This window comes from Cyclopterus lumpus, chromosome 16 (assembly GCF_009769545.1).
Source record: "Cyclopterus lumpus isolate fCycLum1 chromosome 16, fCycLum1.pri, whole genome shotgun sequence".
Taxonomy (NCBI): domain Eukaryota; kingdom Metazoa; phylum Chordata; class Actinopteri; order Perciformes; family Cyclopteridae; genus Cyclopterus; species Cyclopterus lumpus.
In genome coordinates, this window is record NC_046981.1 from 7,892,263 (window position 1) to 7,912,964 (window position 20,702).

Sequence of the window (20,702 nt, forward strand, 5' to 3'; positions counted from 1 at the left end):
TGGCTCTTTAACAGAGACCAAAATGACTTTATCCGTTACTATGACAACTAAAATCCTGAAACTAACCTGCCGTGGCAGGCTCTATGGGGGTGAGCAAGGCTTCAGTCTGGAGCATCCATCCAGACTGAAGCAGTGTGTTCACCATCAGCTCTTCATCTCATACCACAAATCAAATACATGTTTATTATTTAGTTTTTCTTTTTAATAACATATATATACACACAACTTGATATGCTTAGGTTTACCTACTTAATTTAAGCGCAGGTGTGAATCTGTGTTAATCTTGACAAGGTACTTAGATATGAATTTTAAAGGATGTATTAGAAAACTAAATCTTCAAAGCGCTTTCTTAATAAGTTGTATCTGTAAGCTGATTTTCAGTACTTTTAATGACCACATAACTGTTCTGCACAATATTGCACAAAGTGTTTACTCAGTTTGTTTGTGACTAATATTTACTTAAAACAATGTCTTTATTCCTCATATTGAGTATATTAATGTAGTGTTGTGTGTCAACTTGTCCCTTATTTGTTTTGATGGAATGTAGTGACGCTTTTAATGGAAAGCTTCCCTTCTGTTAGCTTCCCACAAAGTACACAGAAATAAAGAAAGTACACAGCACAACAAAGAAACAAGACACATATATATTTTCTAGTTGACTTTACTCCTAATTGAATGCATCAACTCAAATTTCTTAAGAAAGTAACATTCTCGGGTTGTTTTTGTGAAAACAATATTCAATTAGAACATATTTTTGAATTCATGTACAATAAATTTGGTTGAAAAATAAAATAAAAATGCAACCCATTATAAATACAAGGAAATGTAACTGAACAATACAAAATTATCTATAGTTCAGGTAGTCATAGAAAATGCCAATAGATTAAAATGACCAGTCTGAAGTGTAACGTACATATTATCAACAAATCTAAAGGCTATTTCAAACATAAAAAAATGTATCATGTTCGATAACAATTACAGCCTTTATCCAAGATTTCCCATAAACATCTTATCGCATCATGCTTTGTCTGTATTCAGCACACAATGTTAAACAGCTTTAAACAAGTCTGTCATAGATTTACAAACAGTCAAGAAATTATCTGGCTCATGTACTGTATACAAATCAAAAAATATATACACTAAATATAATCGTAGAGGGAGATGTCCTGTCAAAGACATGATCTTTGTTAGTAAGTCACAAGGATAAAAAATACATATTGGGTCTAAATTGTGGTAACAAGTGGCTGTACAGTCAGATGTAAGGCATGGAAGGGATTTCAAGTTACTATAGCTAGCTATTCAAAAGGAGGATAAAGTAGATGGTATTCAACAACCATTACCGAGAGGACCCAGCATGAGTCTGTTGATGTTCCTCCAGTAGGTGAGGAAAAGCGAAGGCTTTGTCACATTCTGTGCATTCATATACAATTTGGCCGACATGGCTTTCTTGGTGCTGCTTCAGATGAGACCACTGGCTGAATGACTTGTAGCACATATCACAGCGAAACGCTCCAACTTCTTTTTCAGCATGCAATCTCATATGCAGCGAAAGATCTTGTGCTGTATTGAGTTTGGTGTGGCATTGGGTACACGTGAACTCGTTTTCGACTGACTGAGCCGTGGCTTTTTGACTGTGCCTTCGCTGGTGCTCTCTGAGGTACCGTCTCCTGGCAAAGGTTTTCTCACAAAGCTCACATTTGAAGAGCTTCTCATTTCGGTGCAGTAGATTTTGGTGCTCCAAAAGACCACTCTTTGAGGAGAACTTTATTGAGCAAACTTGGCAATTGTACAAGTCCTCTCCAGTAACGTCAATCTCCTCTTCCTCTCCTGCTTGATAATAAGTTGGAGTTGATGTCTTAGCTGACGGTTTAGAGTATTCAGCCTCTTTTGATGCGCGCTTATGATGAGAACAGTGGTGCTGTTTGAAAGCATCTTTTCCCCAAAAGCGCTGGCCACACTCGGTGCATTCAAATTCCGTAGCTGATGTCACATGATGTCGCTCGTGTTCCTCAAGCGTACTTTTCGAGGGAAATGTCTTTTTACAAATGTTGCACTCAAAGGTACCATCAGAATGTGTTGGGAAATGACAAATCAACTCAGTTGCACTGGCAAAACACTGATGGCAAACTGGACATATTAAATTGTGGAATCGATCCCCACCTGCACCTTCAGTGTTGGGTTTAATTTCTGCTGCAGTATCATTGTGGCTCTTCAGGTGGGAGAGGAAGCTCTGAGCGGTGGAAAAGGTGTTGTTGCATTGATTGCACAGATAGTCACTGTTAGACCATGACGTGTGATGGCTGGTCCTATGCTTTTTCAGGTGAGATGCATGCAGAAAATGTTGACGGCAGTCTGAGCAGGAGTATGGCCGCTCTTTGGCTTCTATGCAACCATGCTCTGAGAGCTCCTCTGGGTCTCGAAAACGCTCCCCACAAACACCGCAGCGATATTTCAGTTCTTTAGGAGATACTGATGAGCCTTCAGAGAGGGAAGCAGACATCTCACGTTCTGTCCTTGAAAATGGAGGTGAGGGGCCGTCACTTGACTTCGAGTGGCTTTTCCGATGCTCAACTCTACTACTCTTGGAGAGAAACACAAGATTGCATATATCACATGGGAAGTTCTCTTCACGGTGGATGGACAACATGTGCTCTGCCAACTGCAACGGCCCTGTGAAACTGAAGTCACACTTGGAACAACGGTGGGGACGGCTCTTTCCATGAGTATGCTTGTGTTTACGTAGCGCAAAGAGCGAGACGAAACCCCGACCGCATGCCTGACACTGAAATTCAGACTTGTGCATTCGTTGATGCTGCTGCAACTGGGACGCTTGGAAAAAACATCGACCACATTCTGCACATTCATGTGGTTTGTCACCCAGGTGACACCGCTGATGGTCCTCAAGACTTTCTGATGTTGGGAATGTCTTTCCACACACGTGGCACGGGAAGTATGGCGCAGAGTCCGAGTCATTGTCCTCACTGCCGGTATTTTTATCCTCATGGCTTTCAGCAGCTGTACTGACTCGACTGCTGGATTGTTGTTCAGCGATGCTCTTTTCCTTTACAGTTCTCGCAGGATTCCTCTGCTCTTGCTGATGGGACATTCTGTAATGCCTTCCCAGTGATTTTTTGACCGAATAGGTCTTGTAACAGAAACGACAATTAAACACATCATCTGGATGGGTTTCTCTGTAGTGATTACATAAAGATGGATTTGTCCAAAACTTGTGATTACACAGTTTGCAAGTGAAAGGCCTATTTGGGTCATGACATGTTCGGTGGATTTCAAGATCAGATAAGGTCTTCACAACCGTGGAGCAATCTGGGCAAGAGTGTTTCTCATTAGTTGCATGGACCTTCATGTGTCTTGCAAGATGTCCTCGATTAGAACACTCAAACCCACACTTAATACAAGCTATGCGCTTTTTCGCTTGTTCTTGTCTTCCATGTTCTTCAAGGTGACTAATAAGCATCAAGCCATCCGTGAAGCTCTTATCACATTCTGAACATTGATATTGCGGCACAGCTTTCTTCTCGTTACTTGAGCTGCTCTGCACCGATTTTCCTTTTGAATTATCTGTGGATGTGTCCATTAAGTCACCTTTGCAAGAGAAGTTGGTCTGCAAAACGCCAGTGCCACTTGATTCGGACGCCTCTTTGAACACAAGAACAGAGTCATTCAGCACAAAATCAATCTCTGCTTTCAAAGGGACTTCCAACTGCTGGGTTGTACTTTTCTCTGAAATGTACCCATATCTACATTTCCTGTTGTGATTATGGAGAAGCTTTTTATTCCAGAAGCCCCTCTTGCATGTTTTACAATTAAAAGGAAGCTCCATTGTGTGCACACGCAGATGACCGTTTAGTCCAGCTTTGTTTGTAAAGGACACATTGCACACTGGGCAGGACAATGGATTGGGGACCTTACTATCAGGAGCTGCATCTAGTTCACTGATCAATTTAGCGTCTTCACCGCACCGTTTGTCACAACTCTCATCCAAAGGCTCTTTTTTGATGTTTGGTATATTTGACAGATGGTGTTGTAGGGGAGCAGAGGATATTGGTGAAGCCTTTGTTTCCAGCTTGTGTGCATTTAAAAAATGCTCTTGAAGCTGTGAAAATAGCAAGAAACGGGAACTACAGTATGCACAAGAAAAGCCTTTTGGTGGGCTTCTATTGGTTGACTGTTGGCTTTGGCAAACTGTGGACTTGGATAATCTCGGTGTTACAATGCATCTTTTTTTGGTGCACCTTACGGAATGACGCTTCACGTAATCCTTCCTTATAAATCTCTGACCACAATCATCACAGGCATATGGCCGCTCTCCTGTGTGCAATCGGGTGTGCACACTCAATTGCCAGGTGTTTTGAAAAGCACGGGGGCAATAACTACATGTGTATTTGTACTTTTTGTTCAAATAAGGCTGGATACGCTGTATTATTCTATTTCTCATCACTTTAAGCGGGTTTGTCACATTTTCTGTTGGTGGATTAGCCTCCAGTTGCAGTAAAGCATTTCTTTCTTTGGAGCGAGTCCTGCACTTCTTAATCTTCCTGTGCTTTTTCAGAGATCTTTCATGAGCGAATGACGAGCCACAGTGTGTGCACTTGAATAATTTTGTAATATGGAACATAGTGACATGTCGGGAAAGTTTAGACTGAGTGGAGAAGCTTCTTGAACATACTTTACACTCAATGGTCTCCTGCTTTTCAGCAGCTGCCAGCATACCAATCCTATTTTTCCAACCCTTGCCCAGATCTTCTAAACTGATTTTGGGAATACACACTTCCAATCGTGTTTTTTTCCCTTTACAGCGAATCTGATGTACTTTCAGATGATCATATCTTGAATAGCAGCTGTCACAGGCTTTACAGCGGTATGGTTTCACTTCATTGTGTGTCAAAATGTGACGTCTCAGGCTTCGTGATTTCATGAAAGTCTTGGTGCAGAATTTGCATTTTAACTCAGCTTTATCGTCTGCTTTAGGCGTTTGTGCTGCCTCACTGTGAGTAGGCATCTTTGACAATTGAGTTGCAGCAGCATCTTTGACTTTCAACGGCCCCTCCTTGTAAACGCCATCACAGAAAGCTTCATGCTGCAAACACATCGTCCGAGTTCCATATCTGTGTCTACAGTGCATACATGCATAGGGTTTCACACCAGTGTGTGACACAAGATGTCTCAAAATTAACGATCTGTACCTGAACCTCTTTTTACAGTGAGTGCATTTAAAGGGAAGCAGCTCGGTTGCATTGGACTTTGGAGGCATTATGCAGACAGCTGGGCTCGTCTGTGAATTACTATTACAGACATTGCCGTTAACAGATAAGCCATTGTTGAGCTCTGAAGTTTCTGTGCAGTTCCTTTGATGTTGACTTAATTTTGTGAATCCAAAGTACTGCCCACATCTTGAGCATAGAAGCAGACTGTTTGCCTTGTGGCCACGGTGATGATTTTTCAGGCGATTCTTCTTAAAAAATGCCCGTGGACAGTAGAAACACAGATGTGGCCCCATCTTAACGTCAGACTCAATTGGGACCAGATGTCTGGTTGGAGCAGGCAAACACTTCTCAATGTGAAGTTTCAGATACAAGTCACGGTAAAACTGTCTTCCACAGTTAGTGCAGGAAAAGGGCTTGTCTCCAGTATGTTTGATCATGTGGCGCAGCAAATAGCGACGATTGGGGAAATCATCTTTGCAAAACGGACATTGGTTTGACGAGGACACAGATATATGCGTGAGACAATGCTTTCTTAGTACTTGGGCGTCATTGAATACCTCTTTGCATAGAGAGCACTGTAGCTGCTTTGGTCCACTCTGATCTTTGACAGATTCCAAGGAGGACTCCTGTGGTTTTAATGATGGTCTTTCTCCAAGCCGATTTTTCCTGTTTTCTCTTTTTTTGTGGGCGTCTAAGTGTCTAAGGAGATGTGCAGGATACTGGAACTGCAGATCACAGTCTGGGCATCGAAGCATTCCCCTTTTAAGATGGGAGCTTCTGTGCTGAATCAGTTCGCCAACAGTCGGAAGAATCTTTCTGCAGACAGTGCACTGTATCCTCCTCTGGTGAACACTTTTATGACCAATGAGATAAGCACGTTTTTTGAATCCTTTGCCACATTCCAGACAGAGGTACGGTTTTTCGCCTTTGTGACTGCGAACATGTTTCTTCAGAGACTGTGGTGTGTCAAAACATCTTCCGCAAAACTTACAGCTCAGGGCAAGACTGCCAGTTGTTTCAGTTGATTTTGAGTTATCCTTAGTCTCTTCAGTGTTTGTACTACTTAAAGTCTCTGGTTTAGGCAAGGTGGAGAAAACTGAATTCCTGTACTTGAACATTTTACCAGTGAGTTTAAATGCCTCATGTTTCTTCATATGTCTGTACTTTCCGGAAGTGTAACAAAAAACAGCTGGACAAAGGGTGCATTTGTAACGTGGTACAGCCTTGAGGGCTGTTGAAGCTTGGGGTGTTTGTTTTTTCTGTTCCATTTCCATAGGCTCTTTTTTCAGTTCAATTTCCTTAGTTTTTTTCGTTTCAACCTGTTCCTTTGATGTTGCCCTCTCCTTAGCAAGCCGGTTCACACATTCTCGGAGGCAAATCGCTTTAATATGTCTGTATCGGTTGCTTGATAAAGTGAAGGTAACATGGCACAAGGGACAACGATATTTACCGCAAATGTTTTCCTTCCCATTACATATGGCGTTTCGTACACAGTCACGCAAATGGCGAGCTCTGTTGTAGGAATACTTGAAAAGCCGTGGACAGAGAGGACATTTGTATATTCCTCTCGCCCCACTCTCCACTTTTGGGGTTTTCTCACCACTGTGTTTTGTGGTACACTGACTCGATGAAACTGCCAGACCTTTCCCCTTGTGTACATTGTAGACGTGCTTTTTGACCTTGTCCAAAGTTGAGAAGTTTTTACCACATAAACTACACAGATGAGTTTTAGAGATGTCGACGAGCTTTACGTAACATTCAGGTAGATTTGGATATGATTTGTTCTGTACATGGTCTTTTTGTAGTGGTGTTTTAGTTTCTTTGATATCAGAATTAGCGTCAGAATTTGTAACTTGAAGTTTTGATCCCTTGCATCTGCCAGGTATCTGCTTGTGCCTTCGCATGCTACTAGACTGTGCAAAGTATGATCCACAGACATTGCACTTATAGGGTGTTTTGCCAGTGTGAGATCGTATATGCGTGACATAGTGAGTTAGTTTTGAAAATATGAGTTTGCATTTAACGCACCTGTGCTTGCCAAAGCGTTTCTTTTTCTTCGGTCGGCTGGAGTCAGAAGAGAGTTGAGGGCCATCTTTGGTCACACAACACACATGTTTCTGTGATTGTTCATCCGTCATCAGGTAGACATTACAAGCCATGCAAAACTGGAAGTTTTGCATTGAATGGCAACAATGGTGGTGTTCAATTAGATGATCTACATTGTGAGTTGTGTGTTGGCAATTGGCGCAATGATAAGTGTTACTCGCTTCATTTACTGACTCTGGTGTCTTCAATATTACAACAGGTTGCAGTTGTTTTCTCATTTGTATAGAGGATTTGAGTTGAGGTGCTTGTCGTTCTGGATAGTTCATGCCGTTACTATCAGGTTTAGCCACAGAAGTGTCTTTATAGGGACTTTTGTCAAGTTGTATTTCATCAGTATCAGATGAAGAATCTTCTCTCGACAGTGGTTCACCATAGAGGATGCCAGACAAGGACGACTCCTCTGCAGATTCTTTAAACAATTCTGCTGCATTTTCAGTAACATCTGCATTCAGACTTCCTTGTTCTAGTTCCACTGGACTTTGATGTTGTGGCTGTTGCTGATCTGGACAAGAGGTTACATTTGTATTGTCTGCTGGACTTGTCAATTCCCTTTCTACACAGGTAGTTGTTCCTGTGCTTAAGGTGTTTGACTGTGAACAAGATGGTAAACCATTAGAAACCCTTTGCTCTTTACTGTCACCAATCAGAGCAGTATCACTGCAATCTGGTGCTGAGGAGGTTGGGGTTCTCTTTTCTGGGGTGCTTGTCCATTCCATTTCTAGACCGGGATATGTGTCGGTGCTCAAGTGGTTTGGCTGTAAGCAGGTTTCTACATTATTAGCAACACCTTGCCTTTTCTTGTCACTAGTATCAATAGGAAGACTAGTGAAACCAGGGACACAAAGATCTGGATCTGGAGAATTGGTATTTATATTCTCAGCTGAACTGGTCCATTCCATTTCTAGACCGGGATATGTGTCGGTGCTCAAGTGGTTTGGCTGTAAGCAGGTTTCTACATTATTAGCAACACCTTGCCTTTTCTTGTCACTAGTATCAATAGGAAGACTAGTGAAACCAGGGACACCAACATCTGGATCTGGAGAATTGGTATTTATATTTTCCTTTGAACTGGTCCTTTCTTTTTCTAGACAGTGGTTTACATTTGTGCTGGAGCTAGTTGACTGTAAGCAGGTATCTAAATTATTTCCAACACATTGCCCATTCTTATCACTGGCATTGCTTGAATGACCATCACTCATCACAGCAGGGCGTAAACAAATATTGTTCTTCGACAAACATTTGTAAATCTGGTGCACAGGTAAATGCAAACAGGATTCAACATCCCGATTGTTACTTTTCAAGGTACTTGTGCATTCTCCCCGTTCAGTGGCATCTGTAGAATCAGACAACTTGATACACTGTTGATCTGTTTCTTTCTTCTGACCGTTGGTCTCCATAATGTCATTTCGACCATCATTGGAGTTGGCATTTGGGGATGTCTGCTCAGCAAAAGTCTCTTTTCTTAATGAACTTAATTCTCTTCCTTCTCTTTTTAGGACTTTACTTGTATCCTGCTTGTCTTCTTGCATATTACCATCTTGATCTTTTGTGGCGTTGGGATTACCATTCTTTTGGTTGAATGATTCCTCAATTTCCTTTCTTAGGACTTCTTCGCCTGAAAGATCTTGGGCATTGTTCAATGTAGTCATGCTATTTGGCACAACTATAGCAATCTGCTTTTTTTCTTCATTACTGTCCGGGTACTGTATTCCATCATCAGTCAACTTTTCATTGCCACTTATTGAGATGTGTGAATTCCTTCCTTGAATGAGATCTTTCTCCACATCCTCTTTTTGTTTCCGATCTGTACAACCACCATTATCCTCACTCTCCTGAACAGTCTTGCTCCCTGTAGTTTTTACCATGTTTGAAGTAGTTAGGGCCTGGTTGTGTCCCCTGTAAGATTTGACAGTTTTAGCTGGACATTCAATCTGGTCTTTAACTATGTTTTCTCCTGCCATCACATTTGAAGTACTTGGCAAAGCTACATTAGTCTCTGACATATTAGGACAACTCGCAGTCGGAACCATCATATTACCACTATCAGTGAAAAGCCATTCTGATGAGCTGGGTTTTGTAGTAACATCAGTTTTAGATTTTGGAACTGATTTGCCTGCCATAAATTTACAAGAGGGCCTCGTTTCACCCACATCTGCATCGGAGCAACTACTGACATCCGAGTAGTCCTCAAGAAATGAAGTAGCTAACATTCCACAGTCTTGCTTAAGTTCTTGTAAATCCGTGGCAAAAGATGAAGGAAAAGATCCCAATGTCGATAATCCATCTGTTGCAAAATCAGTGATTTCATTACTTCCGCATCTTGGCAAGTTATCTTTTCCTATTTGTTCTCCATCAGCTTGCCATGGGGTTTCGTTGTCGTATCTTGGATAAAGGCAGTCTGAACTGGGATTTTCTATACTGGGATTTGAGTAATAGTTTGTGTTGAAATTTGAGTTGGCTGCAGAGGCTTCATGTGAAGCCTCTGTGCTGGGAAAGTCATGCTGTCCAATGAAGTTCTCTATATGGAGGGGAAGACTTCCCTGTGACTCTGATGTCCTTGTTAATGTGCTTGGTTCAGATGATAGAGGTGGAAGGTTATGGAAGTATGCATCCCACCCATGAGCCATTCTCTGCTAGGATTGGAAGCTATAGCTTATTTTGCCCAATCCTGAAAACACAAATAAGCATATATTTAGAAACTACACCCATTATCAATTTAAATAAATTGCAAAATACGTGAAGAAAATTCTGACCTTTTCTTGGGCTCACATGGACGAGGAGTATCCAGGATGACGTTGTTACATCTGCATAGAAACCTGAAAACAAATCTTGATTACTATTATTTTTGTGAAGATTTTACAAGGCCACTAAAAACAATTCTCACTTACAAATGCTGTCAAAATGCAATCCAAAATGAATTTGTCACCAGGTAGATTTACAAATTACTGTTCAGTCTGTGTAGAGTTTGGATGGTGATATGTGGCCTAACACAAGGGGTCGGGGGACTACACAATCCTCTCTGTAAAACCTCCCTTTACAGTGCTTCCCCTTATAGCTGTGAATGGGTTTGTTAGTCCCTGAGAGTCAGCAATGTGGTCTGGTGCGCCGTTTCTGGTGGGGTCAGCAATGACAAATTTGGTCAGAGGAAAACAGTTTGATGATTTAAGAACCTGGGGGGTGGCAACCAAATCTCTGCCATGTGGGCTCAATACCCCAAAGGAAGGCCACAAGGGTGAATTGCTAGTCAGGCGATGGGCAATGGTAGTATAGTCACATTAGTGATGCCTAGCACCATGTTAACACTTGACGATACTTGGTACCAGAACACCTTCAGCTTAAGATTGATCAGACCCACCTGGCATTTTCCATATTCCAAGCGGATCATGTCTAACGCATACAAAAGACATCCGAAATTAAGTCTTTTAGGATCAAAGTGGTTTGGCATCTCAGATGCCTTTAATTTCAATGATCTATTAGTCAAATTGGACTCAGGATTGCATTTCATGTCTTCAAGTAACTAAAGCAACAAGTCCCAATCAACGCAGCCCCCTGCAATGTTTTAACACAGGTCTAATTTCTGCCTCAACGCCCACTTTTCTCCCTTTCATGGACAGTTGGAGTCAGCAAAGCCTATTCCACACCTACTGGGAGGAGACCCTAGGGCTGATCCAGAACATGATATAATGCTTATCCCATCAGGCCTTGGAAAGCACTGGGATCTCAGGAAGAGCTGGATGGCATAGCTACTGATAAGGGGAGCTGGTCTACTTTGCTTAGCTTATGACCCTGACTTGGATAAGCTTGGAGTTTGAAGCTGTGCCCATCTCTCGCTCTCTGGCACACTTCAGCAGTGAGTTTGGAAGAGACCCACATCATTTGGCAAAGTTAAGTAAGAAAGTACATTCCAAAGAATCGCAAATAGGAAATTTCATTTAAAAAAATAGATATTCTTGAAAATACCAACTTACTTAGGATACTGACATGGGTAATGTTTACAATGAGTTGAAAATATCTGAACCTATCAACTGGATTCATTCGTTTGTTTTCTCTTGGATGCAGAAACATGTGCAATCAATCTAACTTCAATTTGAAGAAGTCGTAAGAATAATGAGAAACAATCCTGCATTTCAGATGTTCATTTAAAGGAATCCTTAAGATATTTCAAATATGTCATTCCCTTTAAAACAAGCATTTCTCATAGACAAAAACAAGCACACATAAGATTAACTAATATTTTGTACCTGGTGTTAAACTTCTGTTGTCCTGACTGGCTGTAAAAGGAAAAGAAATGCAAATTATTACCATTATAACATGTTTTGCATTTAGTTTTTCCAAGATGTAAAATGGCAGTGGAGGCTATTGCTCCGGACAAGACATAAATCAGGGCCCGTTAACTGGGTAAGGCGGTTGCACCAAGGAATGCTCTGACACCAATACCAGTATCGGCTCTAATACAACTGCACCAGATACCACTACGGCAACGCAACCTCTCGCCAGTTGAGCCTGATAAGCTGCCTAGTTGCAACGACCACCCGATGAACCAAGTGGTTAAATACATAATTTATCACCAACTGCAGAGTGTGCAAAACAGGCAGTCTCTAGTTCTTCCGTTTTGGAGAGTTAGCAGCCACATTTTTACTTGCACACCCAGTAAGCCTCCACTAAATCAGTTAGTTTAGCTGTGAGGTTGTCAGCAGTGCATCTGCCTGGCATACTCTTGTCAGGGTTTTCACCAGGGAATTGCAAGCTCATCACAATGTTAGCGAGTAGTCAGTCAAGAGAGAGAGCGTGTGAGACTACGAGTATGAAGTCAGCAGTCACGTTATAGCTGTGAACGCAGCAGTGCAGTATATGAACAATTTACACTGCATGTCAGTGACTGAATGCGACAGCTCCTCGGTAGACCCAAGTTAAGGTCCTGTGTTTTGATTGCCACCTGCTGATTTAAGTATAGGGCGTTAGCCCAGAAGTTAGCATCAGCTCAGGTGCACTAAAAAAATAAGCTTTTCTTCTTTATGTGACAAGCCACAAACACAATTATTAACACTCTTACGGCAAACTATACTCTTTATGTATCAAGTAAAACACATTATTACCATTCCTGCAACTGCATCCTGTTTATTCAATTTGTTACAGTTAGTAAGTGAGGAGCATCTGATTTAAATAAAACATGGTTTCAAAGTCATTGCTAGAACTGTAATGGTGTCATCAAGTACTCAAATCGGGACTCAGTATTGGCAGTGAAGGAAAGCTCACTGACGAGAAAAGCTCACTGACGTACAGACAGTGAAGGAAAGCCCACTGACATACAGAGACCCGTCTGCTAAACGCATTTCAAAGCCACTCAGACCAAGGGACACGTCAAACATGGCAAAGCACCTTTCAGACAGACACCCCGAACTTTTCAAACAACAACAGGTAATCAAATGTGATTATAAACATGCTGCAAACCTTAAGCTAACCCACATACAGCCTAACACGAGTAGCCTTAGCCTAGTTTAACCTAAGCCTATATGATCATGAGGTCACAATGCACACACATGTACTAAATGAAACACAGTTGATGCAAAATGGCTACATGCTGGAGCCTGAGGGTGGATCTTGAGCTAATTCTTTTTAGTTAAGGAAAAATAATTATTCCATGAATTAAGATAAAATATGAACGCTACAATTGCTCATACTTATGGAAGGAACTATGTAGTCATCTGGTCAGATAGGGACAAAAGGCCTACATAGCCGTGTATAATCAATGCTATGATGGCACCATGAAGTTTTCATTAATATCTTGCTGTAGGCTAATACTAATATTAATGCCATGTGTTAAGTGTTCAACAAGCTGGGCAGGAACAAGCTGTTAAATAGGGAACCATACAGATGTTTTATTTATTACCATTATAGATAAATATACCATCGTATTTGTGGTATGGTGATATTTATTGCAGGTATCGTATCGCAGTTAGAATTTGGTATCGTGACCACCCTAATGGTATAGTGAATAAGGAATGTATGAAACTGTCAATCCCATATCAAGGCTCTTTCAAAAAGAATTTGTCCGACAACTACAAATGGCCCTGCTCACCACAGACACAGTGGGCTAATATGGCACTGTAGGTCCCTGGCCATAAACATATCTTAAGAGCAACAAGAGCACCTAGCCAGCTCATGGCTTGTTCTTCGATACATATTGCAAAAATGAAAGGCCTACTGAATGCAGTTTGCAAGTAATAAGAGTAAGTTGGAGAAGGAGGATCAATGGACCTCATAGTCACTGCCTGTTCATCTTTGCACAAAAACAAGTGCTTTATTATTCTCTTCACGCTTGGCCAAACATTAGTTACAACGTAACTATATACAATTTTCAGAAGCTGCAGGTAAAGCAAACCAGTTGGAAAGAAAATCTGCTTGACACAAGTACATACTTCATTTGGGAAGAACTCAAACCTCAACAGGGGGAGATCTAATCAATGTTAATCATATAGCTACCAGCCACACCAATAACCTTAAGGCATTGAACAGGAAACTCGTGCCAGAGCAGGACAATAATTTGACATTAAACTGGAAATCACAATAAAAATGGCAATTCCTAGAACAATAAGACTGCCTTAACTTCGTATTTGAGTTACATTACTGCAGTTATGAGTGGCAGCAGAGAAGCAGTAGGGGGAAAACACTATGTGGGCCCTGAGGTAGAAGGCACCTTTACACCAAACCATCTTGCATAGCACTGGCAGACTCCTTCACCACACTTGCCAATGCTTGCAAATATGGCAACAGAGCTTGTTTTGTGAAATGCATTCTTACGGATACCAAATGAGACTTTGGCTTAACTAAAAAGGCACCCTAGTATTTTGACATGGATAACGACAGCCTACCTATCTGTGGTATGTAAATCATACCGTGCACCCTCTGGCTGCGCTGGCGCTATGGCTGGGTGTCGTTACAAAGCTAGAACAAATACTTTTAAAAGAGGGAAACCAATGCCAATATAATACTTTATTCAATGCCCATCTTGTATATAGAAGCTGTGTGTATGTGCTCCCTCCCTTATAACAGTTAGCACAATAAGCATTGTTAGCTGCTCGTTGCAGGCTAAGACAGTGCAACTGTATATATGCTAACAACACAGCCAGCGTGTCTGACAGCACAGCATCAGTTATATAAATCAGCATCACCATATTTACAGATTTTAAAGGAAAATACACAGTTTAAAAGCACTCAAAGTGACAATGGGTATAACACATAGTTGTGGTACAGTCATCAATCAACCCCTAAACAATGACCGAAGACTTGGATTTCAGAGAGATATTTCTTGCTCACTAAATAAAAAGTCAGAACTGACACTGCTCACATGTGCAAGGTATCGGATGCCTTTGTAAGAACTGATTTACAAATGCCTGGAAAATCTCCCAGATATTCTGGTAAATCTCTGCTAGCTAGATTAGCTGCTTTATGTATCAGGCTCCCCACATCTAAAGACAGAGACACTGCACGACTGAGAAAGGAGCGATAAATGAAGGGCGAGAGACAGGGGACATTTCAGCCAGATTGAAACTGGGGACGTTCCATTTAATGGTCAGCACTTTAAACCTTGAGGACAAGACCGCGCACATTGTTGGTTTATTTTAAGCACAGTGTTTTATTAAGTACAACTTTACAGGGAGTAAAAGGAAATAGGGCAAACTAGCCAGCTCCCTTAAATAGTCAAGTTCACAACGCAAACCCATCAAGCAAGATGTTCTATGCATTCAAGTAAATTGGATGGGTGCATAGACGTCCATAGTGGCCGATACCCGATCCAGCATTTCTTTACAACTCTAGGGCTGCAACTAACAACTCATTTTCTGTCATTATTATTTTTACAGATTAGTCGATTCATCCAATAAATTACTTTTCTCAAAAATGTAAGTAAATATTTAATTTACGTGTTGACAAACTGTAGGCTACGTATTTGTATAATGCAGCACAAAACACACTTCCACTGAAATATTAAAAGGTATTGTAATACAGTATCAAAAATATGCTTCCCATGGTCTTTCAGTACACTTACTCCCGTTTGTAATCAGAATTGATAAACCCTAGCATTTTTAGACAAAGCGGCTACACACTGGCTCTCTGTCATTGAGCGCAGGCCCCGGGTAGTGCAGATGAACTGCTCCTGTTCTCCCTCCATGCCAGATTGCACATAACTGCCCCCACACATCCATTCAGGACACAGCACCAAAAGTCAGATGAACGGCACCCGGTCTCCCTCCATGCCACAGCACATGTAGCTTCCCTTGCACATTTGTTCAGAACACACTGGCTCCGTCAAAAACTGAAGCATATTGTTTTGCAGACCGAGCAGAGACATGCTCCTGAAACAAGCTGCAGCGCAGTTGGTAGGACATATAGGGTAGTTGAGATCGGTTTCGGTAGCCGCGTTGCAGCCAAGACACGTTGTGTGAAACTATCATCCTAAATAGCCCGGCTTTCCAGCTGTCCATACCAGGCTTGAAATCAAACCCACCGTTTCCCCAATAAGAATTCAGTATCTCAACAAAAGACAATCATGTCCAAAAACTGTATTGACAGGAGAGAGGCAGAAGAGAACAGTGCAGGCGGGGCAGCAAGGCCACTGTGGCTGGTGGGCATACCATTTTCAGAAGGACATCAAGGCCAGACAGAGGGGCCACAACAACCATGGCCACCGGTGAATATCCTGACCGGACTGCAGCACCAAAAAACAAGGTGAAATATTTTGAGAGAACCTGAATTATGAGCCTGTGTACCTAAATGAAAAAGTGCAACCAATTTAAAAAAAGTCAGTCTGGAGTCCTGTAAAATGTTTCAATAATGAATTAATCAATGCTTTGATTCAGTAGCATTGATGTGGAATAAATGCAATGGAAAAACAACTGAAGATACAACCAGAATGACTGGACGGTGAGAACTATTCTAGAAAATGGAAACAAATCAAATCATACCCTCTAAACTAAAGGGTTTTACATGAAATATAACACTAAAACTAAGCTTCTTCACATATAGCCAATGCTGATATAGAGGACAGCATGTAGTGCACTTTTGGATGGATGAGTCCTTGTTAGCAAAGTACAAGGTGCCAGTGCAACATGAAACTCCTTAATGTTGTCAAAGTGGTGAGTTACATTAAAACGGAGCCCAGAAGATGTGTGAAGACCCCATGGTCTGAATTGGACAATTCAAGTGGGTATCTTTTAAAATGTCTAATTCTGTTTTAACACCGTTTTCCTGCTCAGTTACAGTGGAGTGATAGAAACACGAGGGGTGGATGTCCAAATACCTGCACAAATTGTTTTTAATATAGGCTCACATACCGGCAGTTTCTTTTTTCTTCCCTTCGGGCTTTGGCACATGACAACAGCTGGCTGGGCAAGGTGAGTGCTGGTTGTCAGGGTGGGAGAGCTTCCCGCTTCAAGTTAAAAGTGTCTGCCAACTAACTCTACCTTCATTGTAATAAAGCTACTAGGAACGCGAGATCGACTATGGATGAGATCGCAGAGTAGTGTTCAAAATGGGATGGCTAAATAAAACTGCTGCATAGCAATGGATACAGCATGTGAACAACAAACCAGTTTTACACCATTGTTCAATAGCATGGACTCTCCCTCGTGACTATGGGAATCTAAAAAAAAACATGGCAAACACCCAGATGAGAAATTAGCTTGTATTATCGAAATCACCATATTAACCGATATGATCGTCTTGAGGAGAAGCTTTCACAGATAGTGACACGGACATCATTTTGTGCAAACAAATGAAAACGCAGCTAATGGGACCATGCCCAACATCAGCCGAAGCTAAGCAAATCAGACCACATAGATTGTCTACAAAATGGCGAGTTTATATCAGATTTTCACGACACTCAAAATACAAGTATTAGTAGGTAGAGTCTGGAATCCCAACAATACAAAAGCGGGATTTAATAGGTGCTGGATTATTTATATGATGTTATCTTAAGTGTACTATTAAAATGTAATAAATATTTCACTTTTATAAATATCACGGTTTATACCAGTATATCGAGATTCCCCGAATTATTGTGGAGAACCATTATAAACACATCATGTAGTGCACTAGTGTCCCTACTTTTTCATTAGTTCCTCACTTTAGATAGCTATTTTTTGTATCATTCTGGAAAGACAAAACATATATATTTTAATATATAGTTGTCAATCCATTATTTCACTTGCCAGTAAAATTGTAACAGTATGGCGTACAGATATTGATGTGTTGTTTTGATTTACACTTTGAGAGGTATTCATTTAACTATGTATATTATTGAGGCTTTAGTTTGCAGTGCAGTTGAGCTGAGAGGTTTTACCCATCCCAGTTAAAAACATTAGGGACAAAGAATACTAAAACACACTTCAATATAATGCTGTACAGTGGAACATCACAACTAACTACGACCTCAGTAAAGTAACAAACATATAGTTGAATTAACACCTCGCTGGAAGTTTGAACAAAAAACGTTGGTTATAAGCATTGCAACGGTCAATGTGGCAGAACGGGGGCATAAGGTCAACCTGATTAAGTGAACAGGGATATGTTGTTGTTGATGAAGTTCTCTGCTCACGATTTACTAAGAAGTGCAGTTGTAGGCTCTGACCGACCTATAAAACACCTTTACCTGGTTTTGTTTTACAGACATATTAGGAAACACTATAGGACCGAATGGCTGAGGCTAGTGGATCAGAGACTCCCCCCTCCCAAAGGAAAAGGGGGGGGGGGGGGGGGGGGGTCTACACTCTTCCAACATGGTGTCTCCCTTTACTCTGTCACAGCTGGATACACGAGTTTAAATGGTTTACCCATGCATCAGGAACCGTGACTACAACTTTGCCATTAGGTATAATGAATTGGCATGAGAAACACCTCATCCAAGATAATGAAACTATTTACGTAAAATATATATTTGGCCCACATTATACATAATTAACTCAAGGGTGACAACTTTGTTGCTGTAGAGTTCACTGAACATTGTATACACCCTTGTTAAAGCGATAAAGCCACAGGTCAACAGAGCAGCCACAATCCATATAAATACATGAGTTTCAAATATTTCATACATTATATACACACATACGTTTTGTTCTCGGCGATAATTTGTACAGAGATGAGCATTTTAAAATCACCCCATGTTGCAGGAAAGAAAGATGCATGTACAACCTGGAAACTGCGTGCTGCTATGATCTTGATTGACTAGCCTTATATGATGCTTTAATAAGCTCAACAAAAACACGAGCATCCGTCAGGTTTGCGACTCTAGCCACGTGTTTTATTCATGCATCTGACGCAGATGGAGGTTCTGGGCGAAGCTAACTAGCCCTCAGTCACTTCAGCACCGTGCTAGTTAGCACCAATAACCAACAGCTAACAGTGAATGACTCCTTTGCATCTGGTCTTGAGCAGGACCCCTTACCAGATCAATGCTCCGTGCTGCTCACCCGTGCTTCTCCACCAAATCCCTCGGTGGCGTCTCGGCTACATGGCGCGTGTTTCAGTAATCACTTCCAAAGACGGCGGCTACATGTCGACTTTCTTTGTCGGTACACGAAAGCGACTGACCTCCTTGCCGATGGCGTCCGTCTTTCTTGGCAAATATCGTTCAGAAGATCTTTTTTTCCCTTTCTTCCTGGAGAGTGAGATGGTGGGTAACACCAAGTCTCCCTCCCGACGACGACGACGTGAGCTACACTGCTTGTTGTGCCCTGGGTAGCCACGTTAGATCCAAATCCGCCTCCATTATCTCGATTTGCGCAATTTCAGACAATGTGTCCGAATGTGTACGTTTATTATACAACAGTCTGGTTACAACCAATAAAAGGTGCGGATCCTCCAAGTGAGCCCGCCCCTGCGCGTTCTATGGCTGACACAGCGCGAGCCTGTCGGGGCGGCAGCACGACTCCTTCCGGGCGACCGCACCACGGTTCCCTTCTTGCTGCTGCAGCTGCACCCGCGCTCCCTACGTGCTGCAACAGGCGGGACTACTTGCTCCGACAGGAACTGCACCGATCATATAAGTCCTAAGTGGGTCTTCTGCGCTCCCCTGTGCAGCTTCGGCACCACTCAGTTTGTGTAACATGAGTGTGATCCATGTTACTGGGGAATCCACCAGTCTTGCATGCCTATTTGTCTGCTGAACTAGATGTAGTTGGTCTTTAAAGGGTTAAGTTGCATACCACCATTTTGTGTTCAATGGGTACAATAAAATGGCGCCACCTGTCCTTCTTCTGGTCATTGACAATGCCTTTGGCCGGTTGCACAAAAAGAACACATTGTTCTTGAGAAGAAGAAAAAAAACTCCAAACCTATAACAGGGGAACAGGACCCTCTGAATGTCTGATATCATGTGACCAGACCATTTCTTCTCCTAAATTAGTGCGCCCATCAGGTTAACTTTGCTTTTACCTCCCAATGTTCAGATAACTGGGTAATTGATCCTAAGGCACTGCATTTATTTGAGTGTGTACAAAGAAATTATGCTAATTTATATGGAACAGCTTTCTGTCCAAGTCAGACTATTTTACCGCTCAACCTGCCACCCACTGATAGAGAACCAATTAAGTTACAGCCTGGGTACTATTTATTTCTCCAATATTTAGCCACTCACTATTGCCAAAATCAAGTACTGGAGTTAAGATCCATATTCTATATGCTGTATACTTTACCTGTAACCCCAAGAAATGCACTTTACCCCTACCACAACTAAAGCCTGCTGTCAGAAGGCTGTGCTTGTGGCTGGGACGTTACTAGTTGGAATGGAGAGAAGGAAATCCCCATTTCAAAATCCTAATGAGCCCTCTCCCTATTCCATGCAGTGCTGCCCCTGGCTTACCTCAACAAATTAACAATACAAAACATCTGAGTAAACCGGTGGCTGCACTGGGATCCTACCATTGTCACCAAAAGTACTGTAAGAAGTGATCTCTACAAGGTCATATGTTTATGGCAGGGGTATACAAAAAACGTCTCTCTGACCCCTTCACTCCAAACCAATGATGTGTCAAGGACCTTTCACACAGAACTCAGCCCTAGCGCCACACTGCTCTCTGAAACCCATTATTTCTAATGGCTTGCGCGGCTCCTCTGCGGCTTTTTGGTGGCTTTTTGCGCAACCGCAGCATGCTGCAATATGTTCTGAATCCAGCATCGGGGCAGCGCATATTCAGACTGCAGACCAATTGATTTGTATCTCAAATAAAATCTTTCCGACAGACTTTTTCCACTTTTATTTGCAAGTGATCAAATCAGATTTGTGCGTCCAGACATCACCAACCAATGTTACTGTGCTAAAAATGTAGGCATCAGTAACTACGTGGCTACGTTGGTAATGCAGCTTTTCAAGGTTGA

General features: G+C 41.8%; 1 protein-coding gene across 5 annotated transcripts; it reads right to left on the bottom strand.

The window, feature by feature from the left end:
• Positions 1–643: 643 nt before the first annotated feature.
• znf1035 (zinc finger protein 1035) lies at positions 644–19,292 on the bottom strand. 5 transcript variants are annotated; one of them, XM_034553129.1, is made up of 4 exons: positions 18,772–19,292; positions 11,573–11,602; positions 10,085–10,147; positions 644–9,999 (listed from the first exon to the last, which is right to left on the bottom strand). In XM_034553129.1, exon 4 carries the CDS (start codon positions 9,956–9,958, stop codon positions 1,337–1,339), a length of 8,622 nt encoding a protein of 2,873 aa, XP_034409020.1. In that variant the 5' UTR covers positions 9,959–9,999; positions 10,085–10,147; positions 11,573–11,602; positions 18,772–19,292; the 3' UTR covers positions 644–1,336. The 5 variants fall into 5 exon arrangements, with proteins under 5 accessions (XP_034409020.1, XP_034409022.1, XP_034409025.1 ...); XM_034553131.1 differs by having other exon boundaries at positions 18,797–19,240; XM_034553134.1 differs by lacking the exon at positions 11,573–11,602 and having other exon boundaries at positions 644–8,047; positions 8,231–9,999; positions 18,772–19,240.
• Between the last annotated feature and the right edge of the window lie 1,410 nt (positions 19,293–20,702).

Coding starts and splice junctions, on each gene's coding strand:
- znf1035 (XM_034553129.1), bottom strand. CDS start 9,958: ATGGCTCATGGGTGGGATGCATACTTCCATAACCTTCCACCTCTATCA.